We start from the raw sequence: 17,191 nt of genomic DNA on the forward strand, positions 1-17,191 counted from the left end.
GGAAACGTAGTTCCGGCGTCCCGCGACCTGTGTGAGGAGACGGCGGCCTCCCGCTGAGGGGCCCGCGCAACCCCCCGCTGAAGGAACTGACGGGCGAGGCTGGTTCCGCTCGAAAAGTTTTTATTAATATAATGACGTTATACGTACAAAATTAAAAAAAAAAATTGTGCATTACATTGTGCTTATGGTCAGTAGTAAATTATATTTGCAACTTACTTTTTTTTAGAGGCACTCCTGACACTCTTAAGGAATAATGCACTTAAAAGATTGTTACTTTTTTTTGTTTTATTGACTATGCACCTCATAGGCACCATACCACCACCCATCGCACCAACACCTCTGCCATTCGTTACGCAATCCTAATTATCTTGTGTCCTTATTATTAGCAGCAACTGCAACTGTCCCTCGCACAGAGTTCCTACCTTCTCTGTAACACGTAAACATTAAAAAAATAATTAACAGTTCATGAAAAAAATAACTGCACTCAGTGCTCTAACTGTTGTCTTATGCAAACACGTTACTGTTTAATAATACATTCCAGGCACTTCCAAAGACATTTAGGACTTTATGTTCACAGAGCCGGTGTAGTCACAATGAAGATTTTTTTAAAAACGGCTACATTTCGTCCATGTGCTTATACATATGCAAACAAGTCAAGGCTCTGCTACATAAAACAGCAACAGTTAGAGACTGGTTTCAAAGGAAAAGTTTGAATTTTCCTGTTCACTGAAACACAGCTCACTCCTTTATGCAGTTTACATTCAAGGATTAAAATTGAAGAGGCGTAAAATTAAGACAATAGCTTTAGTTCTCCAGTTCATAAATTATTTGGAAGCTGAGTTACACGCTTGAAGAATTGCCAGATGCCTGACTACTTAGTTTATTTTCTTATAAAGAAGAATTAGCACTTCACTGAACTCCTCTATTTAAGGAGCTTTTATATCACAAAATAGTTCAATCTGAGAAAAAGACAGATATATGAAATATATGAATATGTGAAAATATATCTGAAAAATGTTTCTTTAAATTTAGGCTCTATATGAAAGAGAAGAATGAAAAATGCACTTGAGGAAATGAGGGAATTGGAAGAAAAAAAAAATATTTAAAAAGTCCTTGTTGGTTTTGAAAGAATTTTGTATCTGGCATTGACCTTACCACAGCAGAAGGAACTACCACCACCAAGTACGCTATGGACCTTTCATAGATGTTCCTCCTGCTAATAAAGAATAGCTTCCAATGGCTTTTGCAATAATACAGTGTTAACGATAATCTAAAATAAGACATTTCTCTCCCCTAAGCATAAATTAAGATAACATCCCAATGTCCTTAAGATTCCAAAGTAACTGAAGTTAGCATTTCTAGCTACCTGAGAAACAAAGTATTTGTTATGGATTCATTTATATGAAGATTCATATGAATGCTTAAATATACAATGCTTATGCAAAGACCCCGGCTTATTACAAAACAGCATTAAACACTGGGTAAATGAATTCCAGCAGCTGGCGCGTTAACAGAGTTTTTAACAAGAGCTGAGTGAAAAGTAAAATAATGTTTTAGACTATTAAATACTGGGGACTGCAGGATGATACTGCTATGTAACATGAGTGATAGCTTTTACACACATGCAGTGTTCATATCTGAATCGTGTCCATTAAAAAAATAAGAATATGTTTCCAGTAAGTATAGACTTTTTTCATTACTCCTACAGAAATAAAGAAGAGGGCTCAATGGAAATTAAAAATTATATCTTCTGTTGGGCACTGGAAGAAATGGACTGGCAAGTTTCCAATTACTTTTCTGAAAATAAAATGAAGATACCCAGCATTTCCTACACTGAGGTTCGGTGACCTACAAGCACCCTTAAACCACACAAGAAATACTTCTAAAGTTCGGATACACAAAGTATAACATACTTCACCTTCCAAAAGAGACAGATACTGTAAACAGCTAACAGCTCTTGACCTACAGTAGGAATTAAAGGTGATCATCATCTGAGTTGCTTATAGCTTGTCCATAGACAGTATCTCTTTGAATAAAGAAAATCAGAATTTTCAAGGTTGCTTTGAATCTCTTACCAGTTCCTCCTCCTGATTCATGCTGTTCTTTGAAGAACAGGTACATGGTGTTTTCCCTGTCTTCCTCTATAAAATCGGATGATTATTGTGTTAATTAGCACAAAAAGGGAAGCTGCACAGGCAGCGCAAAAGTTAACACAAATGTCTTACTATTGCTGTCTAGTTTTCAATTTGACACAAACTAACAAAACAGTCATTTTCCCTGAGAATCAATCCAAAAAGCAGCCTCTTTTCACTCTCTGTGAATTAGCCCTGTAGTCATGCTTCCGCAACAAACTAGTCTATCCCATTCACGTTCTGTTCGGTTTTGTATCCTATCATCCTGACAAGCCAAGATACAAGATCTAAGCATAAGGTTCTGGACTGCATTATTACGGATGAGTTGTCTCCAAAGACTTAAGAGGAGCAGTGTCGATCTCTGATATCCAGTGCACTATTCAGCTTTTTGGCACAGAAGCTAGTCAATTACAAAGAGTATTGCAAACATATAGAATTCATTAATCTCTTCAGACGTATGTACTGAAAGACTCCAGTTAGTATAAAAGTGCAGTCAATATAGTACTCAGTGCTCTGCAAAGACATACTGGTTTCATTTACAATAATTTCAAGATTAAATGAAAGATTTCATATTAAACTTATTTCCACTTCCAGTGTTCAAGAATTTATATAATACTCTAGTAAGATTACTCCTGGGCAACCAGAGAAATGCTCTGAAGATAGTCTGCAGATGCCATTATAAAGTCAGTCCATTCCTTGGCCAGCTCTTCAACGGAGACTTCCTCCCCCCCATATTCCTGTGGGAGAATGCTGACTGGGAAGTGTTCGGTCAGACTCTGCATGTAGTTATTTCCATGCATATACACCTAAAACAAAACATGAAAAGCATTTACTTGGGTATAAAAGATAGACTACTGAGGCAGCAAATAAACTTGGTGCAAGAGCTGAAGCCACCAGCTTGGTTTGACTAAGCAAGTGTACTTGTTCATAATGAGCTCCTAAAATGAAGAAAAAAGTACCACCATGTAAGCAAGTTTCCCATGGGTGCTCAACTCTGTCCTACTCAGTATCTGCAGCTTGATGAAGCACAGACTACAACCAGAGAACTGCATTTTATGCAGCTGCAAGCACAGGAGACGAAACTAACTACAGTCCTGTTCCAGACTGGTTTAGTGACACTGATGAGGGTACACTACGTCCATACAGTTAAAGCCAGCTAAACCATGGGAAGGCTAGAGGTTGGTCTTGCCATGACAGATACCACGTACTTGCTTTTCAGTCATTTCTAAGAAAAGAGCAGTGTTTGGCTCCTGACCATTACTATCTGGTCCTGCCACACGTATTTAAAAACATTATGTAGTATGTATGTAGGTTCAGACACGTGCCAAGGAGAATATTCAGAAGAATCTGTATCTCAGTTCTTATGTTTCAGTTCCAACTGAAATTAGATCCTGGGCTATTCCTCCACTTTAACCCTTGTAATACTGTGGCTTTGGTTCTTTCTCTTCTTGCTTTATTGTAGCTATTCTGAAGTGTTGTTCATTACTTCCAGTCAGAAACTTTTATAGGCCTCTTATTAACACTTGACAGGAATTTTCTGCAATTATTATCACACAAAGACTACAAGAATATGCACTCAAAAGGTAGTTGGCTGCCTTGTATCTAACATTTCCTCATCAGGAAGTAAGACAATGAGCAATGAGTTCATAGTAATTATTCCTATGACGGTATGCAGAACTGGCCCTTAGAGGGTTTTTTTCAGATAATACCTGGAACTCTAAACCAGGAGACAAGCCAATCTGCTTCTGTTCTATTCCATGAACTGGGATATCTAGTTTGTTTTCTTTTAGGCCTCTACTGTCCACCTGCCCTCTCTTCTGCTTTTTGAGTTCTAGTCTGAGATACCCTGAGCTGGATCGGGTGACAGGGGCTCGTTTCACAGGCATTAACATGAGAGAAGAAGGGCCACGGCATCAGGCTGCTGGAATATGCTTTTTTATCATCTTTTCAGGGTAAGGAACTGACTGCACAAGGCTGGCAGAAACAATCCTGCCTCTCCCATAACAAAACACGCATGCTAGGAAAAGGGGACCGGCAAATAACAGCTAACAGCACCCTGGAAAATCTGATCCTGGAGTGCAGTGGGTACTGCCAATACACAAGATTCATGTGCTGAGACAAGGAGGCTTCAGAGTGGAATTAACAATAAACAGTGCTGCTTATTTTGTACCTTAGTCCTGTTGTTAACACTTCACTGTATTTCATTTTCTGCCAGCTGAAACCTCCAATATTCATGCTATGCTACAAAACCCAGAATTCTTGGTGTGCTTTTGCATCTGAATACAAACAGGGTTTTGAGATTTAAAACGGCAAAACAATTTAGAACAACTAAGAAGCTATTTGGAAATAAATTTTGAACTTAAGCCTGACATATTTTTGATGCATAAATGTCTCTGCAGGACTTTCAGAACTAAAAAGTTGCCTTCTACTAATTCTGCACAACTTTGGAGCATAACATCACTGTTCAGTGACAATTTCTCACTGTCATTAATAGGCAGAGCATTAGAAGATCCAGGACCTATTTCTTCCTACTCCTGCGGAAGAATCACTGTGTGACCTCAAGCAAATCACTTAACCTCCCTGTGTCACAGTCGTTTTTATCTTTAGAGCTGTGATAACTGCAACCACTTGCAACTCTCACATTATTGATAACTGCAAATGCTTTACAATTCGATTCCAAAGGCCCATACGGCACTAACACACAAAAATGATTTATGCTTTTCAGTACTCAGGAGTTCCAGATCCTAAGGGAAGTGCTGCAGATTGTCATGTAGGGGTTTTGCGGCAGAAAGAAATAGCTGTGTGCACTCACCCGTTCTTTTATTTTTTCAGTGAGAAAAGGCTTAATTAGAGCGAAGACTGGGTGGAAGAATAAAGGCTCATTAATCAAGTGGATACCTCGAACTTTTAGCGGAAAGGAATCCTGTCAACATACATGAAAAACAGCATAAGAAAATATTATTGAAAAGATTCTTTTGTTAAGGACAAATCTGTGAAAACCATCTAGTCCATAGGTTAGGGTATTCCTCCTGACCTTGCTAACAGCTGCACTTTGGAGTGTTCTTAGTTTACACTGCCGCAACAATGCTTAGAAAATCACATCTAGTTTCTCCCATTAAAAGGAAAAATAAAACAAACAAAAATCCTCAAAAAACACAGGAGAGGCTATTAAAAAAAACCAAACAAGCAAAAAAACAACAAACAAACAAGAAAACCCTCACCAAATTACACACAAGTTATGTACACAAAGCTTGTGCTCAGCCTTTCCTCAGAGGTACAATTATTCACAGCAGAGATTCTGCTGTTAATTTACCAAAAAGCTCCCTAGCCACATGCTTTCATTGGCAATTCACAGCCTGAAGGATAATATGTAAATATATAAAAATATAAACCATTGAAGCTACTAGTTTAAGTTAAATAAATTATAAATATAATTTAGAGCCCTTATAAATATAATTTAGAGCCTTGAAATTCCTGGGAATTTGCCCAAGCCAGAAGTTCAACTTTACAACAAGATTACTGCCATAATGAAAATAAAAATTATATCTGCTATACAGCTTTTATAATATCAAATACTTCTACTTGCATTCAAGATTCATTTAGAAGTCCCAGATACTTTGCAAGTTCAAATAAAATATGGCAGTGCTCAAAGACAGCATTATGCAATGCAGAAAGTATAGCTTCCATTCATATCGCAGCTTATACTAGCTCTGCAACCAGAGGTTTTCTGCTTATGAAAATGGTACTTCTCACAAACAGTTCTCCCTACTAGTACAGTAGTTCTTCTCACATTATTTTATGCACTCTTCTATGGATAAAAAAAAAACCCCAAACCCCACACATTTCTTAAATGCAACTCCTTTTAGATTTTAATGATAAAGACCTTAAAACTATCTGATTATATGTTTATTGCATGTTAGTATGTATTATCATATATGTAAAGTCTACTATCATGTTTTTCAGAAAAACAATTTGGTTTTCCCTGGGGTAGCAGATTTTTCAAGATGATGTCACCAATGTTACTATGCTTTCCACTCCTTAGTACATATTTCCTTTCTATTAACTTCTGTTTCTTCATACAGGATAGTAATTTGCAAGACACATTTTTTAAGAAGAACACAGGGTTGAAACTAAGGTTCCTCAATTTTTACTTATAAACATATTAAGCAACACTAAGACAATCTCTGGGTCAAATACAGAAACTCAGTTGAAGTGATGAAAAGAACCTGAAAAATGAATGAGTTAAAGTTACTTCTCTTCTTAGAAAAGAACACTGGAAACATACAAGTTTTTTCCGCCTTTTTTTCCATAGCTATAATAAACATTTAGAAGCTTGAAAAACATGCAACAAATCTGAAATAGGTCAAGATGGAAATATCACATTCAAATAATCTCCTGGTTTGAGATAATGGGTTGAAACCTTTAGATGTAATTGCAAATCCTATTCTACTTCCTTTCTGCTCTATTTCAAGGTCAAAAAATTACTAGCAGCTTGTTTACTACCTCAGAAATCAAATGAAACACTCTCACACGTCCTGTTCTCATGAGATTTGGACCAGGTTCATATGAACATCAATAGTTCTTACTCTAGATGTGAGAAGATGGGAATACCTACTGGTTTCACTGAAGTTTTGCAACTTTTCAAAGAGGAAGAACAGCTGAAGTTCTGATGATATTAGTTCAATGACTAAGCTTTGACTGAACCTCAGGTATGAACCTTACGAAATCAGAGCAAGAGATTATCTCCCTGTCTCATTTACACACCATAGGCTACCAGTTTTATTATTACTGATTTTGAACCTAAATTCTGAAGGGAAATGCGATTATAGGACTCACTGTAGCTTGCCTGTCAATTCTCTGTCCCCTTCTTTTTCAATTTTGTTCCTTTTTTCTTTTTTTTTCTTTTCTTTTTTTTCCCCCACTCTCAAATCCATTGGCAAAGTTCAACGGAATTTGACAGGAATGAACAAGGCTTAAAGACAGTAAAGCCCCTAGAAGTTTTGTGAAAAATAGGAGATGAGGCAGCAGTGAGTGGCAAAAAATAATGCTCACGCTGGGGGGGCAAAAAAGCAAAGCAAAACATAAACATTATACATTCTGTTGGTAGCAGCTGAATGGTTACTTAGCATCATCCATGCTGGTAACAAGTTAGTACTGTCTTGCTCTTAATTACTCTTAGCACATGCTATTTCTCATCTTCTCTGAGTCTCAGAGAAAAAAAAAAGCTTTGAATGTTGAGTTAATGCACAAAAGAATGGAAGAGAGGAGATGAAATTGCAAGCGGGTAGATTTAGATTGGATATCAGGAAGAAATTCTTTACTGTGAGGGTGGTGAGACACTGGAACAGGTTGACCAGAGAAGCTGTGGATGCCCCATCGCTGGAGGTGTTCAAGGCCAGGCTGGATGGGGCTCTGAGCAGCCTGGTCTAGTGGGAGGTATCTCTGGCCAGGGCAGGAGAGTTGGAACTAGATGATCTTTAAGGTCCCTTCCAATTCTAACCATTCTATGAAACAGGATAACGAACACAGATCCTTACAAAATCGGGCTTCAGCTGCTTTTCTTGTGTGGTAACAAGAGTCTTATGAACCTTTTCTTGTAAAGGTTTATAAGTGGAGTCTTACAAAACATCAGAGGTTAAAGGACATTTACTGCTATACAAGGACATACTTTAAGTCAAATCAAGCACAACCTATGCCTGAACTGACTTTTAATGGATTTTGTTCCTTCAAGCCACAGAGACTCTAAGAAGGCCTAAGGAAGGAAAATTTATCATAGCTCAGAACAGAAGAAAAATAGGGAGTTCCAGCAACAAAGAAGCATGAAGCAGTATCTTATACTTACTGTGAGCACAGCAGCAATCTTCTTGGCCACTGCTGGACTGATTTGAAATGCATGAGCAAATCGCCACCCTTGAAGATCAAAGATAGCCTTGACTCCATTCCGCTGAGTCTCAATCTCCTTTACAATGAGTTCAGATGTGATAAGACTGACACGGAACACTTCGTATGCTGTAAATAACTTGGGATCCCATTGTCCTGAAAAGTGAATAAATTGCACTGTATTACCACAAGAATACCACATACACCTGTAATTTTGCTTGTTACTGCTTCTAACATACTTCTTAGGAACAAAAAGCAACAAGCAATACCAGAGGTCCTGAAATAAACAGATTTGACAGTAAAGAAGTTATTTTGTGTGTCTGCTCTAACACCCATCTGTTGAACTCTTTTTTTAGATGGTACCACCTAATGGTACATAGGTGTAGATGTCACCTAACGTAGTATGTCCTGCCTATGGCCATAGCCTCCGGTACGAAGTTTTGACAGGAATAGCTTAATTCAGTAACAGTCATGTTAGCAGAAACCAAAGATCACCAATCCAATCCATTCATATAATTTTTCTTTGGTGCAGTAATTCTGTCAAGATTCAGTGAACCTCACTTGTTTTTCTGAGGCCTGAGCAAAGAATTACATGGAATGAGCCTTAACCGTAGATGAAAGCTTCAGAGTACACAACTTTGCAGAGAGACAAATCATTTTCTACTAGACCGGCTGATATTAAAATAATTCTTTAAAAGTTGTCAAAAATAATTTCTCTGTCCAAAACAAGCACAAAGAAATATGTTAAAAATGTGATCATTTAACTATATTTTTTTAAAAGACTTTTGGGAGTGCATGAAACAAACCAAGGATCTTCAGTGTTGTTAGACAGGTCTCTTTGCCTACATCTAAACAGCGAAAACCCAGTGAATTTCTCATTCACATCTAAACTGAATGTTGGTACATGACTAGGTGTACGCCTTTTTTTCCTGTTCTCACTCTCCCCTCTGTGCTGCATGTGCACCAATACCAGCCTTAGCACATGGCTTTGAAAATTTGCCTGGAAACAAATAATTGTTGGGACACTCAGACCCAAAAAACCACATATTCTTGCCGGTTTTAGGGTTTTAACTTTAAGACTTTTTTTGATACAGATGAAGATTCCACTATAAAGAAAATAAGTTCTTCATAAAGTATTGTATATCTTTAGCCATACCAGTATATAAGTCAAATTATATATAACAGTTACAGCTCAATAAGCTCAGCTTCATATTAATGTAAAGGTATTTTTAACAGGGAACATAAACATGTTATCTTTCTAGGTAAGACATTCTGATACTATCTAATTTTACCAATCACTGATGTTGCAGCCATAAAATACTTTCATTTTGCTGCTCAAATTGTGATAATTAAAAGAAACGAAAACCAACAAAACAACAACAAAAACACAATACAACAAAACAAAATCATCAGTGCCAGAGCCAGGTGTGAAACAGGTCCAAGCAATTTTGTCACTCACCAATTCTGTATATTAGAACTTTGCTTCCATGTGGGTCCCTTGATCTCAGGATTCCGTGATAGCCAGCATGCAAAAGACCAAGAACAGAAGATGGTTGTAAATCTGCACTTATTTCTGGGCATTCAATTCTCCACTTCTGGTAATTTTTCAATAACTGGAAAAAATAAAAGTGGATGACAAATAGCCATCAGGTATTATATGAAGAGCACAGTTAAAAATGTGTTTTCAATATGTGGTCACAGTCAGAGGTTTAGTTCACTAAATTAGCTATCAGTTCATTGTGTATTTTAATCAAATCCCTCCTAGTAGAAAAAGGTTGCTATACTGGATCAAATAAGTAAGTTATGATGAATTTAGAATCTTGTCTACTTGTTAATAGACTGCAGTTGTAATTTTGTGTCAGAAAAGAAAACTGGAATATAGAGAAAAAGCCAGTAGGTTCTACGTAAAATACATCCAAAACCCCGTTTTCTTACTCAGGTTACATTTACAATTATTCTGTTTAATACTGCATCCGATTCTTTCAGGGCTTGTTAAACTTTGATGTGCAAAATCTCAGCAGACCATTCCCCCTTCACCATCCACCCCTACCCCTGCAAGTATGAGCTCATTTTGTACACACAGTCATTAATAATTTTGGTTTAGGTTTGAAACAGATTTGATCATCAGCATATTTAAAGCACATTTTCAAAGTCCCTCCTACCCCTCTGAAATGACAGAATATAACAATGTAGTGGGTCCATTACACATTAGACAATTTCCCTCCCACAGAGTGGAAATCATGAGAACCTGTTTCGCTAAAATAGAGATCCTGTCCATTATCAGGCACATCATCACCCTGGCTCTTAAGGCTGGAAAGCAGCATCATCAACTAGTAGATCTAAGGCACAGAAACGGCTGTGTGTTGAAAAGCGATGGACTAACTCTAAGGAAGACTCAATTAAAGGCAATCCTTTCTGAGCTAACATCTACGTAGAGGAATTATAGCTGAAACTGTGAAAGGTCATCTTGGAGGTGAATCATGAAAAGTTAAGTCAGTGATGCAGTAGTTCTAATTTCCAAGTCTAATTACTGTTTCTCTTTTAATATTCATTAAGTGGTGGTAGAAAAAATGAACTGCTATGCCCTGCAACTAAAATTTATTTAAGCCATTTTGCATAGGTAAGTGGGAAGCTATGCATGACTATCTTCTAAAAAGCTTCCTCTCAATTCATCAACCAAATTCTCCCTCAGCTGTACCACCCATGCTAAGTTCTCTGGCACTGAGTTTGGACAGTAGAAGGATAGCTATGGCGAATAATTTAGATTTCGTGTTAAAATTTCCTGAACAGCTACAGTTTAGACCTCTAACCTGAGACCTTCAAAAGACCTAAGAGAATCAGAATTTTTCAGCACCTCATTTCAGAAACTGAAATGACTGCATTAAATCAGCTTTAGTCTAGGCTAACTTAAAAACAAACAAGGTTGGGGGGGTGGGAGTAGGGAAAGTAAGTTAATTTGTGGAATAGAAATTCACTATGATTGCAAAGACAGGCCTAATGAGGTACTCTGATTATCTCACTCTGTTAGTGCTTGACTCTCTATAAAGGGCATTGTTTGAGCAATCCCAACCACTTTGTGCCAACCAGACAGCACTGTCAACAACTTTTCCTTCATCTTTCCAATACAGACATTTAAACAGCAGCAAAATACAAAAACAACCTCAAAACAAGTATGGAAACACATCTGTAGCTTTGTCATTTCTCCCTTTTCTTCTAAAATCTGTTGTACCACAACTTAATGAACCTAATTAACAATTACATAAATATTTTAAACATCTCTTTGAAGAGCTACGTGCCAAAACCAAGATGAGAAAAAAATTTATACATTCATTCAGTATCCTAAATAATTCTATCTTGTCAGTACAGTTAGTTTCTCATTTTCATGAATACTTACATTTCCCAACTTGGAAACAACAAGGAGTTAAATTCTGGACCTTGGGAAAAAGGAAATGGTGTTTGTGGCTTGTGACACACTCAAAATCCTTATGGAAGACATAATTTACCTTCTAGTGAGTCCATTGAGGAGTAAATATATGGTTGGAATACTATTGACACCTCCCATGACATGGCCAAGTGGTACACCTTTCAGACACATGACATGGCTAAGCTCCAAACATGCTTCCCTTGGCCAGAACGCCACAAAGTGATGAAGAGTGTTCAGGTTTTGAAAGCCTAATTAATTACCTGAAATGACTTAGAGCTGAAGTAAAGGTTAGCATTAGTTAATCTTCCACAGCATCTACAGCTAGTTTGGGGACATATTCTGCAAATTTTTACTTATGTAGAAAACCTTTTCTTAGCAGCTGGACATATTCAAGTCACACATGGCTACTTACATGAGTAATCCTTAAACATGTAACGGAATTCAAAAACTAGCAGTGAGTACTTAGAGTTTCACTTCATTTTGAAAATTTCTAGTTTAACATTACTTAAGCACAAAAATTCACATGCAATTTTTAAAATATGATAATTTTTAATTTTTTTTTTAGTAAAGACAGCAAGGAAAAACATAAATATTATATAACAACCCGTTGGATACAGAAGATGAAGCAACCCAACATCAGGAAAAACAGGAGTATATATTAGCTAGTATAAAAAATGGCTATGTACTTATAACACAAAGAAAACATCTCAATGTATAATTATCTGTGTTTACAAACTAAATAACCTACTTAGCATCTGCTCAGCATCTGAAAATAGATACAAGATAACTTGATAAATGGGGAAAGCTGGATGAAAAACTCCAGTGTCTAGAGGTAAGCATTAATCAACAGGTTTTGTCCTGAGGTCTGTTGGGGACAGTTCCAGACTTCTGAACATCAGAGATGATAAAGTTACTGATTAATCCAATCCAAGATTCATGTGCTACAAAACAAAGAAATCCCTCTCTATTAATGGGAGAAAAGCAGACAAGTAACTGATTTAAACTTGGTATTTATATCTGAATGATGTGAAGATGCTCAGAGATAATGCCTGAGACTCAGTAGTATGTTTGACACTGAGGAAAACAATCCTTCTTGTACATCATAGTTATTCTAAGCAACTTATTTGCAATACGACACACCAGGAAGTCTTGATTCCTTCATAAATCAAATGCAGGGCAAAGACAAAAGTCTGGCTATACACCTTTGTATGAGCCAGTATTCCTAAAAGGATCCTAGGTATTTAGACAGTTTTGAGTGCCTTAAAAACGATGCTTACAAAAGTCTTAAGTAGTATGTTATGAAAACATACCTTGACATAGGGTTTCAATGTTGCATTTTTACTGAATTTAAAGATTTTCATTCTTTTCCCCCAAGTATAATCTATTTTGAGCACAAAAAGACAGTCACTGAGAACTAGCCTTATACAAGAGTTGTGGGATGTAATACAAGGACATAATAAAATGCACGAGGAAAAAGGATTCACGGAGGGAAGAAGATGCTAGTTCTCCAGATTTCACATGTCACTACTGAATCCGAGTGACAATGTTTTGGATCACAACAATGAAGTCAAACGTACACAAGTAGCTGGTACATTTATAAGGGGATATATAAACCCTTTGGCACAATTAATGGAGACTTGTGGCCCTGCTTCTCAGTTTTCACAAATCTAGTAGGTAGGTGTACCTGTACAAAGTAATGAGCAAACAACATGCTCAGCTCAGGTATGAACTTATATCCAGATTAAAATCTTTTGCTGCATAAACATTTGATCCTCACCTATATCTCCCACAGGGATTATAGAGGCACAGAATATCCACTAATGACAAAACACTGTTCTTTCTGAGTGTCAATTTTTGGGAGGTAAGTACTGCAGGTTTGTCGTGGTGTTTGACAGTTACTGTTAGTCTGTGTCAAAGGACTTCCTGTTCATTCCTAGAGACAAATATCTGCCAGTATTTCATGGAGACTTACTTAACACTTTCCTACCAATAACATTCATGCATTTGAAATCCTTTTGTCGAAATTATCTGCTTAACTTCACCTCTTCTTTGCCTGTATCCCACTTCGCCTGTACTCAAGTGGTTCAGGTTAGTGCATACATCTCCAGCCACTTTCTAAAATAAGGTATTGGGCCAAGTTTAATCCTTCCTGTGGTTCAAAATGCAGAAAAATAATTCTATTCTAACTTGAAAACAATCTGTTACTGAGTTTAATTGAATAATGACTGGCTTTAAAAAACACAGACAGTTCTAGCTCTTGTTCGAGTTCTTCAATTCCAGCTACCTGTTTCAGTGGTAGATTTTCTTCTAGAATGACGTATACCAATAGATCAGTACTTAAAAGCAAGTCTGGAATTGCCAGTGGAAAAACGTACAAGATTGCTGCTGGAATGAGTCATCATAAAAGATTCAGAAATGAAATGTCTTGATACAATCTACCTGCTTATTCTTTTCTGAAGCATTTCCAAATATTGATAAACTGAAATCAGATAAATCTTTGTCAAATATTAACCAGGGATGCACCAGTAAAGAGTATGGTCAGTTGCCAGACTCTTGATTCCTATTTAAGGCTAAGTATGAGCCCATACTAAGAAAGATGCTTGACAAGAACTTGAAGACCTTTGGTTATAAGCATTGAGAGCGCCACAAACTTTGATTATCCCTTAGCTGCTCTACAAGTACTATGCAGTAGAACACAGCATCCCAGTGGGCAAAAAGGGACTGTATCAGCCTGAACTCCAAACTGAGAGGCACCGTCAAAACAGGGCGGGAGGGAGCAGCCACTGTCTGGACTGATGGCAGGAGGGCTCTGTGTAGAATGAAGTACTAACATAACCGCTGCGTGAGGTCAGACTCAGGTAAGATCAATACACATCTTATGATCACCACAGATTTTTGCACAATAATTCTCTTGGGCTTTAATATACCAATTGCAGATAAACACATTCTGAAGGAAAAAAAAAAAAAGTGCTTTTTTTCTTCTTCCCATGGTGTAAGAGAAGTAACCTAGAAATTAGTGTCAGATGGTATGTGGAAGATTAAGTAGAAGTAGCTACAGCATTTGAAGACTTGGAATTCTAGATGGAAATTTAAACACAGGTGTTTTTTGAACATCAGGATCTCTTAGTTCAAAGAAGGGTCCAAACAAGAAATTTAGAAACTTAGCAGCCTGGGGAGACTCAGAAATTATGAAAAGCTTCTAAAAAGACTCAATTTTTCCAAAACAGGTCCCCAGCTCTAGAGGGCTGATTCTCCAGAAGAGTACAGGAATTTGCTACTTCTTAGACTCCATCTCTAAACCTAGCTTAGATTCCACAGTCTTGGAGATTAGTCCTACGTGCAAGACACCTCACAATTAATCATAAGAAAGTGTGGAAACATACGGGCCAAATTCTGAAGTGCCACTGTCCTGTCTACAGGATTATCAATAACAACTAATTGCTATACAAACAGGTGTGCGTATTTAGGAGGGCATATTGTCTTCATTAAACCCTACTTTTTGGAACCAAGGAATACAGAAAAACAAAATAACTTTTGTTGAAAAAGAAAAAAAAGGCACGGTCCTACAATTGTTAGTGCACATCTGATATATATATATATATATAAAAAATACAACAATCTCATGAAATTCAAGTAAAAGCAAGATCCATAAATATTCAAAGGAATCTGACTTGACTTGCTAGTTCTTCTGCTAAGGAGGAAAGGTTTAAAGCTATGATGCAAGTCTTATGAGCCAAATAAAAAACCACAAAATATAATTCTTAAAGCTCTCTGTGATTAAGGGCTTAATTTAATTTCTCACATTTTTGTTTAGCCACCCTGATCCTGCAATATATCCATATGCAATCAATCTTCTCTTATGGTAACTAAACTTGGAAAAACTACAGTGCAGAGAAGTCAGAAAGTAGAAGGTGAGGTCTGTTGGGCAATGCTATATCATCAAAGGCAAATTCCACTAGAACACAGTTTCCAGCTGGCACAAGCGAATACATGCTTTTGCCCTGGGAAGATTTGGAAATACTTTCTGCTCAGAAGGGTTAGTGGTTGTGAAAGTTTCTGTAAAAAAAAGAAACAATTAATAACAATTTGTACCTTTGGGAATTAAAAACTCTCACACATTCTCTGCATTGGCAAAGAACTGTACAAACAGCCAGAAAAGTACCAAAACTTGCCGAAGCCTGAAAGGAATGCTGTAAGCTGCAAAACTCCAACAGAGAAGAAGTTTTCACTCATAGCTTAAGGTTAGAATAACTATAAAACTGTGGTGAAACCGGTAACATTACTAGTAACTGGTAATCCGAGCCTGATAAGCACGATAAGGAGGTTCTCTAAAGGATATTGTTTCCTGTCCAGAGTCGTGACCTCACCGCCCTACCGTCACCTCTGCGTTACACGGCCGCACCACACTTACCATAACCTCTACCTTACCTGATGGCAGCTGCACGAAGCCAGTCGCGGTGCCGCGCGTCCACAGGGCCCCACGCCGGGGACACGCGTGACGAGCGATGAGTTATACCCCGAAACTCCCGGCTTGGCCTCGTCCCACCCCGAGCAGCGCCGATCACTCCCTTCGCCGCCAGCCACGACCCCCCGCCTGCTCCTCGATCCCCCAACCGACTCCTCTGCCTCCGCGCCCGCCGGGCCTGAGGCGAGGCCCCCGCACCCCCGGGGGCGGCGGGGTGCGAGGCCCGGTGGGCCTGCGGGACCCCGGCCCGCCAGCGGACGGCTGCGACGCCCCCGGGCCGGGCCCGCCTGGCTACCCGCCGCCGCGGTGGCTCTTCACGCAGAGGGAGAAGCTGCCGCCCGCTCCTCGCCCTCACCGAATGGCGGCAGCCCCTCAGCCCCGCGGCGTCCGCTGACCCCCGGCCCCCCTCCTTACCCTCCACGCCAGGTCCAGGTTGAAGTCCCGGGCGCGCAGGAACCTCACCAGGAAGGAGTCGGTGAGGGGCTGTAGCCAGCGCTGGCCGGGCTCTGCCTCCGCCCGCCGCCGCAGCTCAGCGACGGCGCTGCGCACCCGCGGCGAGTGGTCGGGCAGGTCGTTGAGGCGCTCCGCGGCCGTCGGCCCCTGCGACATCCCGCCGCCGGCCGGTTCCTCACGCCGCCGGCTCCTCAGGCCAGCGCCGCGCTCAGCCCCGCCGCCCCGCTGGTCCCATTGGAAACCCAGCCGCGGCGGAGCCCCGCCGGCCTGCCTCCGCCCCCGAGCGGGCTTAACCCCTCAGCACCCTCCCGGGACGGGGGGGAGAAGGGGAGGAGGCAGGTGCGCGACGTGCCTGCCCGGCGCGGCTGCAGCGGTCAGTCTTTTGGGGTTTTTTTTTCCACTTTTATGGGCTTCACCGGTTTTTAGAATTTTACGCTTTAAGCCCATCTCCTGGGATTTTTTTTTTTCGCTTACAGCTCCAAAAAGGAGCTGTGGCGGCTCCCCCGCTCTTTCCCCGGAGCAGCGAGACCCGGCGGCGCGGCCCGGCCCCGCACCGACGGCCGCAGGCTGGTCATCCCCCGGCCCTGAAACCCGCTGAGGGGGGTGATCTGCCTTTTGGGAGAAAATAATCCATCCTCAGAGATTAAATGGCAAAAAGCATGTCCCTGCCCATGGCAGAGGGGTTGGAACTAGATGATCTTTAAGGCCCCTTCCAACCCGAACCATTCTGTGATTCTGTAATTCTCATTGAGGCGGGGAACTGCGGGGCAAAGGGGCGCGGGGCTGGGGCGAAACTGCCGCGGAGCACCTCTGCATTAACGTGAAGATGCGGTGATA

General features: G+C 39.7%; 1 protein-coding gene across 1 annotated transcript; it reads right to left on the reverse strand.

The window, feature by feature from the left end:
* Nucleotides 1–103: 103 nt before the first annotated feature.
* Nucleotides 104–16,630, reverse strand: TTPA (alpha tocopherol transfer protein). Its single transcript, XM_063326953.1, has 5 exons — nt 16,316–16,630; nt 9,472–9,625; nt 7,975–8,168; nt 4,945–5,055; nt 104–2,938 (listed from the first exon to the last, which is right to left on the reverse strand). Exons 1-5 carry the CDS (start codon nt 16,508–16,510, stop codon nt 2,759–2,761), a joined length of 834 nt encoding a protein of 277 aa, XP_063183023.1. The 5' UTR covers nt 16,511–16,630; the 3' UTR covers nt 104–2,758.
* Between the last annotated feature and the right edge of the window lie 561 nt (nt 16,631–17,191).

This window comes from Chroicocephalus ridibundus, chromosome 2 (genome assembly GCF_963924245.1).
Source record: "Chroicocephalus ridibundus chromosome 2, bChrRid1.1, whole genome shotgun sequence".
Classification (NCBI taxonomy): Eukaryota; Metazoa; Chordata; class Aves; order Charadriiformes; family Laridae; genus Chroicocephalus; species Chroicocephalus ridibundus.

Coding starts and splice junctions, on each gene's coding strand:
- TTPA (XM_063326953.1), bottom strand. CDS start 16,510: ATGTCGCAGGGGCCGACGGCCGCGGAGCGCCTCAACGACCTGCCCGAC. Junction 9,626..16,315: donor ACCTGGACCTGGCGTGGAGG/GTAAGGAGGGGG, acceptor TATTTTTTCCAG/TTATTGAAAAATTACCAGAA. Junction 5,056..7,974: donor AGATTGCTGCTGTGCTCACA/GTAAGTATAAGA, acceptor GTATGTTGACAG/GATTCCTTTCCGCTAAAAGT.